At 36.6% G+C, this 10,136-nt stretch overlaps 1 protein-coding gene across 2 annotated transcripts; it reads right to left on the bottom strand.

Annotated features, from left to right (window-relative positions):
• Nucleotides 1–1,071: 1,071 nt before the first annotated feature.
• Nucleotides 1,072–4,538, bottom strand: LOC141638219 (uncharacterized). 2 transcript variants are annotated; one of them, XM_074447633.1, is made up of 7 exons: nucleotides 4,364–4,538; nucleotides 4,240–4,279; nucleotides 3,108–3,397; nucleotides 2,583–2,619; nucleotides 2,236–2,501; nucleotides 1,454–2,055; nucleotides 1,072–1,288 (listed from the first exon to the last, which is right to left on the bottom strand). In XM_074447633.1, the coding sequence occupies exons 1-6, from the start codon at nucleotides 4,382–4,384 to the stop codon at nucleotides 1,465–1,467; spliced, it is 1,245 nt and encodes a 414-aa protein (XP_074303734.1). In that variant the 5' UTR covers nucleotides 4,385–4,538; the 3' UTR covers nucleotides 1,072–1,288; nucleotides 1,454–1,464. The 2 variants fall into 2 exon arrangements, with proteins under 2 accessions (XP_074303734.1, XP_074303733.1); XM_074447632.1 differs by having other exon boundaries at nucleotides 1,072–2,055.
• Nucleotides 4,539–10,136: the final 5,598 nt, after the last annotated feature.

Below are 10,136 nucleotides of genomic sequence, written 5' to 3'. Positions count from 1 at the left end.
GAACAACCCCCCTGTACTGAACTTCTTCATCCATTATGATCAATGACTAATTAAACCAGCAGGCGAGTAGTGAAACAGGATTAATCTGCTCTTTTTTATACCCCTGTTGAAATTAATGGAGATAATCCTAATAAGGCAGAAAACCAAGGTGTTTAGCAACTTCTTTATTGCAAGATGGATTTGGGGTGGATTTGGTAGCAACAAATGAATTACCTTCTTCTCATTTAACTGGTAACTCATGAGGATCCGTCGTACACGTGTTCAGATGATTAAGACCTAGCCAGATTATAGAGTAACGGTCGTTTGCCTTTGATATTATACCAAGTATGTGTATATATGTTTCCACAAGATGCCAGGATATACTGCCATATATCTAATTGCTGCTACGGTTACTAAAAAAAACTCGAGTAAAGCATTTCCACATAGTCTCCCAGCCATTGGAAGGTCGGGTTGGATGTGTGCAGCCTTACTCCGTGTTAAAAACACATATACAAAAGTAATAAAGAAAAAATTGAGAAGTATTTGAAAAAGCTTAACAAAATATTAGGCATTAAACCTAAAATGATAAGAAAAAGACCAATTCAGTTCTCAACTTTAGAGAGTAGAATTTACTAAAATAAACAGAAGTACACAGAAATTATAATTGCACGAAAAAGTAGGTCCAAGAAAACGTTGAACATAAGTGTCACAATGTTAACAAAAAATGAATACAGATGTATCGCAACAAGCCTAGTTTGATTTTTTTTCCTCTTTGCCCGAATGATGAAATCACAGTTTGCTGTAAACAATGTAGCAAATAAATTTGTAATGAGCATAAGAACATGATTCATTGAGACAATACAGAAGAACAATTCTAACTAAGCCAAATTTATACAACCCAAAATCTAAATTCTGAAGAAATGTATCTGACATTGATCGTCACCAGTACACTACTAAAGCCGGAAATGCACCTCATTATCATAAAGCTGATAATTTAGCAAAAAAAATCCACACATATGACTGCTTTGCGAGATTATGCTACTTGCTTAGTGAGTAATAACTCCAAAGTTCCTCTTATAGTCACAACACACATTGAGAGGTTTAAAAGATGAATTCATAATCCAATATTCCAATCGTTGTAGAAAACAGAAAAACATAATAACATTACAATCTCAAATCTGAAAACTAAACTAATGTAAAGAGCATATGTGCATACCTACAGGGAATCCTACTCATACAATCTCGAATCTGAAATCCCTAATCCAGATTTTCTCCAGTGACCAACGACAAATATCCTCATATTTGCAGGCTGCAGTTTTCAGAGACAGTCAAGGAAACATACATATGAATATATGATACAAATTCATCACAAAACTTCAATATGAAAGAGACTTACATGTGAGACCAATCCATTAAACATACAAGAATAAAATAAAATTTAGAAGGAATGCATAAGAATTTGGGTTAGTCTCACATGTTTATAATTCAAACACGATGCACCCATTTCTCAAGTCGAAGTTGTTTCAGAGGAGGTCCAGCATTTGGTTTATTTTTCTGTGGGCACCTCCATTTCCCGGCAGATTCCTGAGCACATGGATACCGTGTGTTGGTCATTTCTTTGAAGACCTCTCTTCTAACTTCTCCAGGGCTTTTGTCCATAGAAGAGCTCACTGAGGTTATTTTCATGTCAGTCTTGCGTTTCCCTGGTCCAAACTTCTGAGGAGACTTTTCACCATGGACCTGTGGACCGATGTTTTTCGCAAATGAAGTGAATTTATTTTCTGTAGATATGTATTGGTTCTCATCTTGTTTGCTCTTTTTGGGATATGATTTTTGAGATTTGTGATTGAGCTGTATCCATCCAGAATCATTATCAGAAACTTTGGATACACTTGCTTGCAAACCCTCTTGTATCATTGGCGTAATATTTTCAACGCTAGTTCTTTGACATAGAACAGATTCATCAGATATGATACAACTACCACCAAGAGCTGATCCTTGAGGACTTTGGCCAGAAGTTGTTTTAGGACACAAATTGTTCTCCGAAGAGAAGTCGTTTTCTTCTGAAATATGTTTCTGCAGATTTTCAAAACCAAAATCAGAGTAATAATTTAGAATTGTATAACATACAATTTATAAGGGTTGTATACTCCATCTAAGAATGATGTTCTTTTTATAATATGTGAGGGGACTTTTGAGAAGTAAGAAAATCACAGTTGGACAGAGGGTGAGACATCTAATAGGTGAGAGAGTTACCCGGGCAGCAGAATATAAGTTGCTGTTCTTAGTCCCAGTGGACATTGCATTCATGTCAGAGGGTTCTGAAATTAACTCCCTGGAAGAGAGTACTTCAACTTTAACATCTGTGGTGAACTCGCTAAAATGTTGATCATTTTCTTTATCAACCTTTTCAGAATAGTTGAAACAGTGATTTGGTTTCACTGAAACATCAAAATCAGCACTATCTAATTCCGGAGACTCGTATGCATAACTTGAGAACCAATCGCCTACATCAGGCGGCTCTGTGGAAGACAGGAAAAAATACATTACTGGAGATGTTTGTGTGAGTATATCAGTGAATTACAAGGAGGATAGGCACAAACCAGATTGAAGTGAAAGTGAATCAGGATAGACTGGAATCTGGAACAAAGAACAAGTGATGTATGAGATAATACTCGTGTTACAAACTTACAATAACATTCTAGTTTCAGACTTTCCAAGTTTACGGAATTCATGGGCGTGGAATTGGAAACTATAGCCAAACAAACAAGACTCGTGAGAATCAGCTTAAATTAACAGATGATTACAGCCATCAATCAGCTGAATTGCACTGATATTCAGTTTTTGCAGCTAGCTAGACATCTACAACAAATTATTTTCGGGCTAAGGCTTTGTTGTCATTGTAACACATGGAGAAATATGATATGACTTGGGAGTATGATATTATGACAAATACGAAAGGAGTACTAAACCTATCTGCTAAGATTTCATCAAGCTAAATTTTGAACCGATGTCCAAATTTCTTCCATTAAAAGCTGTTTAAAAAAACCGAAAGATTCCATTTAAAGGATTTTCTATTAAACTTGATTGCAGTAAATTAAAGGAATAAAAGGAATGAAGACCGCTACCTCAGCATTAGGAACACATTCAACCTTTCTAGCTTCGACTATAGGTTTCTGAGGGTTTGATAGGCCACCATTTTTCATACGACTAACGCCGGGTTGGTAGGTTTTTCTAATATTACTCAAATTTACACAGTTTTCCAACTCTTCATCCTCACTGTCTTGAACATAAAACTCTTTCTTTGCATACTCTCCTTCATCAACACCAATAGGTGAATTGCAGAATTCTTCATTTGAGTCCAACACAGGAGATTGATAAGTATAACTTGAGAACCAGTTCCTGAGATTCGGAGCCTCTGAGATGAAACCATTAAAAAAACTTGAGTTTCTTAACCACTAGAACCCAATTGCTTAGAAAAAAAAGTGCATTTTTCATACTTCTACAAAGTCTCAGGGTTTGGGACATGCGTAATTATTAGAGTAATAGGGCTTAAATGGAGGCATTGAGGCACTGGGGTAAAATAAAATGGCAGATGAAGGAAACAACCTCATTAACTAATGGAGCTAAAGACTAACTACTCTTTGGTTCGATGCAAAAACAGCCTCTTTGTATTGCTGACACAAGAGTACGGTAGTGTACATCCAATACCCCTTACCCCGCTATTTGCAGGAGACATAAATCCCCCAAGTAATGTATTACCCGGTAATTCCTCCCTCACCTCCTCTTTCGACCCACCACGAACCACCAAACTCCTCTTCTTTATTTTCATTTTAAACTATTTTTATTTTCATTTTAAACTCTATTACTCCCATAATAATTACTCTCATCACAAGCGACCCTTCAAAAGAAAGGTCCTACAATAATGTTCACTTTTCATCATCATTTTCGTGAGACGGTTCATTTTTACACCCGTAAAACGACGCTTTCTCTCCTAAACAACCCTAGCCCATCTTACACATATTTTTCCCCAATTCTATAAATAACAGCAGATCAAGCGTATGACAGTCCTACAATTCAGCACAGTATATACGGCAGCTAAAATGAGCTGCACCCATATGAAAGAAGGAAAAAAAAAACACAAATTCTTCTGAGAGACGGTCTCATGATAACTTTATTGCGAGACCTCTCACATAATAGGTGGTTACTCCTACGGGAAAGAAAAAAAAAAAGATGGATAAATATAGAGATTGAACTAACCAGAAAGTAGTAAAGGTGATGATTGTGCATCTCCATAAACCTAGATTTAGCAAAATAATTAATGAAAGTTGAGATCTCCAGAAATGCAAAAAATGTAAGATAAAATAGGGGGTATGTACTGTACCTGAGAATTGGAGTTGTTCATATTGGAAAAATTTGCAGCAATTGTTGTTTACATGAATTAATCTCTTTGTCAGCATTTCTGTTGTTTTTGGTTAGAAATTTGGAAATTTAACAAATTCGAATTTCCCGGGAGTATTCACAAAACTGGCGCCAATATTTTGTTTTCATTATTACTAGATTTCATGCCCGGACGTTGCCCGGGTAGTATCGTAATAGTGGCTGTCAAAAGTTTATCAAGGCGTTGCGCATGTCATATTATAACACTGAGTTAAGGTGGATTAATACTTTGTCCGGTTGTCCGTTATCAAATAAAAGATATTTCAGATAAATCGTTAATTAAAGAGTGGGAAAATATAAAAATTAAGTCTCGGGAGAAATATACGGTGATGATTGTGGAATATACGTGAAAATTTGGGAGTTATTTGTAAAAATAGAAATATGTGGTGATTATTTGTAAAAATACGCAAATAAATGGTGGTTATTTGTAATTTTTCCTAATAATAATTATTGCCCACAAATTTTCTACAAACACTCATACGAAGTAATTTAATATAGAACTTACGTGTATATAGCTTAGGTTAAGTGGTTGAACCTACGTGTTTATAGCTTTACCTTAGGTGGTTGAAACTTTAAAGGAACGAAGCAAGGTTGGAGGGGCATATTACTCGGCTTGATAGACTGATAGAGTGATAGAGGATGTACGAAGCCGGATGAAAATGAGGTCTAGCTTTTGGCTAAACTATGCTAAGTCGAGATCCATAAAATGTACCGTTAGTTGGTAGTTTGTATTCACTTGTTAAGTTTTAATGAGCCTCCCCAAACAAAAACAAAAACAAAAAAAAAAAAACAAAAAATGAGATCTATATTACACGTGTTTGTTTGTAGATTGATAATTATACTTCAAATTCTATATTATATTATACTCCATATATACTATGTAGTAGTAGTAGTTGTTGTTCTATGAAACTCAATTGCACATATACTATTATATATTATACTAACTTAAATTATAAGAGTATTATTTTTTCCTTTAGGTGACAGTTAATTTTGTGTAAGGCGGTTTAATCCTCAATTTACTAAATAAATAGGCGAAACTCCAACTTTTCCCGCCTAAATATATTTCCTACAATAGTGCTTGGTATTTTTAGCATATGCTATAAGTGTGTACATGATAAGTTATAAATGAATATAATATTTTGTATTTAAATATCTATAACATTTAATATTTCACATTCTGCATAAATTTGTCTCCGAATTTTTTAGGATAAGGAATTTTTTTTTAATGAACTTATTGATAAAAATTTATTGACTTTTTATGATAAGAAATTGCGGCTAAAAAATATGTTATTAGTAAATATTTGTTAAAATTCATTGACTTTTAATGATAAAAATTTGCAGCTAAAAAATATGTTATTAGTAAATATTTGTAAATTAACAGCATTATTTTCTCGGTAAAAAAAACAAAAAAAAATCAAAAAAAATACTCATTTTATTATTTTTTTACGATTTGAATTTTTATTTATTTCTCTAATCAAAATACATTAAGGACAAACATGAAAAATAAGTGAATTGTCAATTTAAATTCTAATAAATAATACAAAAAAAAATTAAAACTCTATAAATACCGTGCATATATTGCACGGGGTCTATATTAGTAACTCTATAAATACCGCGCATTCATTGCGCGGGATCTAAACTAGTTTTATATAAAAACAGTATGCAACAGACCCAAATGATGGGAATTCATTTTACAATAAACTTGTGTAAAACCGGGAAAGAAGTAGTGTATTGAGAAATGTCATGTGTTGCACACAAGTCACGCAGTAATTTGCAACACATATAATAATAGTTATTTTTACGCGTCGGCTTCTCCATTCAAGCACGTTATAACATATATAATACTCCCTCCTTCCCAGTCAATAGTTTACACCTGCTTTATTTTCCCCTCACAAAATAAAGCAAGTGTAATTAAACTATCGGAGCATATGATTTGTAGTTTATCAAACACAAGTACTTTATACATAGCTCGACTTTGCACTAATAGAATCAAAATAGATGATACAACTATAGTTTCACTATTTATGCCTTTTGATGACATTCTTGCAAAAATACAATACATACAATTTATCATATAAATAAAGCATTAAATATGAACAAACTACATAATACTCGGCAAGTGATTTATCCAAGGCACTAAATGGATTTGTCCAAGGCAATTAGTGTAAATGGTCACTGCCTTGGACAATTGATTGCCTTGGACAAATCCATTTAGTGCCTTGGATAAATCACTTCCCATAATACTCCTTGGGGGATTAGGTAGAACGTGGGTTTTAGCTTGTCTAGAATACTATTGTTAGGCCCAATTTAACTTGGTCTGACTTTAATTTAGCCTGACCTTGTTAGGCTGATTAGGGCAACCAAGGACCAGACAAATCTAATTATTATTTGACAGACGAAGAGTATCACAAGGCAAGCAAGCTACTAAATCCCAGAAGAAAAACCTGATGGTAAGCGTAGAATAGCCTGATAAGATACTTGAACAGGCTGGATCAAATTGACAAACAAGAAATACGGTTATATCAACAAATAACCACGTCCTACTCTCATGGAAGACCAAGTCCAACTACAAAGAGCACATAATCTTAGCAAATCAGAACGTGCAAAAGGAAAAGAACAACGGTTTGTTGAAGAAGAACGAGTCAACCGTATTAATAGGAAATGTGCCCTATTTTCCAGCTAACAACTCCAACGATCAAGGAGAACGTTGAGGATGCATCCAACGTTAATATTTGAAGACTATAAATAGCATCATCTAAACATTTGTAGGGAGGACATCATTATTCATCTTTCCTCTACAACTTGTCTATTATTTTCCTGAATATTCAATTGTATACACTGAACTTGTGGTCAGCTTATCAAAGAAATACAAACAACATTATTTATACTTAGTTCTTACCCATTATTCATTTACACTTTTATTCCTAATTTATTGAACTAGATACCCTTATTACTCTATAATCAAGCCGGATCCTTCCAGGGAAAATCCTGCTAAAACAATTGGCGCCCACCGTGGGGCATCTAGTTCGTTAATCAAAAAATTCCTTTTACCATTCTTCATTTAATATTCACATACAAAAATGGTAGAACTCACACCAGAACAACAATTGGCGGCTGCCTTGGCTAAGATCAAAGAATTGGAGACAATTCAAGAAAAGGCGACTTCAAGCAGAGGCTGAAATCAAATCGAGGCTTAAGGAATCGAGTCTAACTCGAGAAAAAAATTGGAAAATCAGGCTTCAGGCTCCAAGACCAGATTCGAACCAGGAACCCCATTCTCATCCATTATCAAAAACATTGACTTTTCCAATTTTGGAACTCCGGAGAAGGATACCTCATCCGGCACCCAAATCATTCCCAACGATGAAACAAACAAAATCAAGCGAAGAATAATGATGGCTATGCTTCAGAAATTCAAACTCCACAACAAAATAGAAAATATACCGAGTGCCGGACCGGTGGTCAAGTGGAAGTTGATGACTTCGATTCACCCTTTGCAAATGAAATTGCAAAGATTGATCTCCCCAATAAATTTACCGTCCCATCCATGAAAACTTATGATGGAACCCCTGATTCACAAAATCACGTTGCCATATTCAAACAGAAGATGTTAGCCGCCTCAATACCCAAAGTGAACTCGGCAGTGTCCGCATGTGTAAAGGCTTTGGTACAACCCTAACTCGAGCAAAGACATTACAATGGTTCATCAATCTCCCAAATGGAAGTATCAAGAATTTTGCGAATCGGTCAATGCCTTCAATCAACAATTCGCAAGCAAAGAAAGACATGGCCAAGAGATCCGAAAAACTGCTCAGGGTAAAGCAACTTCCTGAATAATCTCTCAAAGAATTCCTGGCAAGATTTGTCAAAGAGAAGGTAGCCATTCCCAGGTGCGACGAAGAGACGGCGGTAGAAGCCTTCAGGCAAGGAGTCCCGCTTGATAGTGACATCTATGCGGACTTAACCAAAAAGTCCGCCCAACCTTTGCCACTGTTCAATCTATCGCCTTAGAAAATGTCTGATTGGAAGAAGATCTCAACTTCAGAACAAACTCGTCCGGAGGAAAGCAAGGCTATGGACATACTAACAGAAAAGCTCCTACCGGAAAGGAGGCAACCCCGGATCAACACCTTATTCCGGACTGAACGATCCAAGTCAACATGGCACAAGAACACAAAGGTAACCTTTCTAGCCTACCAACTATTCCTGAATATAACTTCTCTATAAATACTGCAGGATTAATCAAACGCCTGGAAAGCTTGGGAGACACGGTTAGATGGCCCAAAAAATCCGACAACCCCAGGAAAGATCCAACGAGCTGGTGTGACTTTCACCAAGACATCGGGCACACTACAGAAGAATGCATCCAACTCAGGAAACAAGTGGCATACCTCTTAAAGAAGGGCTATCTGAAAGACTTAATCCAGCAGCCAAAGAACAAAGATGAAGGACAAAACAAGAGGGATTCAGGGAACAACAGAGATCCTCCTCCTCCTCCCCCCATCTATGAAGTCAAGTTCATAAATGGAGGATCAGAAATTTGTGTCTTAACCAGCTCGGCTGCTAAAAGAATATCTAGGGAGTCTAAACTTCAACCCCCTCTTACATCTAAGTCATTACCTGCTATTACTTTTGATGACTCAGACTTGCAGGGAATATCAGATCTACACCATGACAGCTTGGTAATTACCATGCAAATTGGCACAGCTAAGGTATCAAGAATCCTGATAGATGGGGGCAGTTCAATCAACTTGGTGATACTTGACGTCCTCAAAGCTATGAGGATAGATGAAGAGAAAATCATCAAAAAATCCAGTGTCCTGGTTGGATTCAGCGGAGAAACAAAGAACACCCTGGGAGAAATTAGCCTGCCAACCTATGTGGAAGGCGTGGCTTTCTATGAAAGATTCGGGGTAATGGATTGCCTATCCTCGTATAACGTAATCCTGGGCAGACCATGGATCCACAACGTCAAAGAAATCCCGTCAACATACCATCAATGTGTGAAAATACCAACCGAATGGGGATAGCCACCATCGGGGAGAACAAAGGACGCTCAGAATGCTACACCCAGGCTTTGAAACCTTCAAAGTCGGGTAAGTCCTCGCATAGCAATTAAAGTCACCTGTCAGAAAGAATATATTGCGCGATCACAAATGGACACAGAGAAGTCATTCGGACCCTAATTCCCGACAAAAGGTACTTGTAGGGTCGATGCACTGACTTAGTCGGACCCAATCTGTCACTTTCTCAAAACTAAAATGTCTTGTTTTGCTTGGTCACATTTTGATATGACTGGTATAGATGCTGATATTATAACCCATAAGTTAAATATTGACAAATCCTTTAAGCCTGTACAGCAAAAAAAGAAGAAAATTTGCTGCAGAGAGGCATGAAATCATCAACCAAGAAGTTGACAAGCTATTGGACATGGGAATGATCAGGGAATTAATGTACCCCGACTGGCTTGAAAATGTAGTAGTCGTCCAAAAGAAAAACGGCAAATGGAGAGTCTATGTAGACTACACCGACCTAAACAAGGCCTGCCCCAAAGATCCATTTCCCCTGCCACACATCGATGCAATGGTGGATGCCACTGCAGGCCACGAGATGTTAGCATTCATGGATGCCTCCGGTGGATTCAACCAAATAAAGATGCACCCCCGGATCGGAAAGTACACCTTCATCATTGAAAGAGGAATATCTTTGTTATCTTT

This window comes from Silene latifolia, unplaced genomic scaffold (genome assembly GCF_048544455.1).
Source record: "Silene latifolia isolate original U9 population unplaced genomic scaffold, ASM4854445v1 scaffold_20.1, whole genome shotgun sequence".
Lineage (NCBI taxonomy): Eukaryota > Viridiplantae > Streptophyta > Magnoliopsida > Caryophyllales > Caryophyllaceae > Silene > Silene latifolia.
Note: the sequence above shows the minus strand (reverse complement) of the source record. Positions and strands in the feature narration are given on the sequence as shown.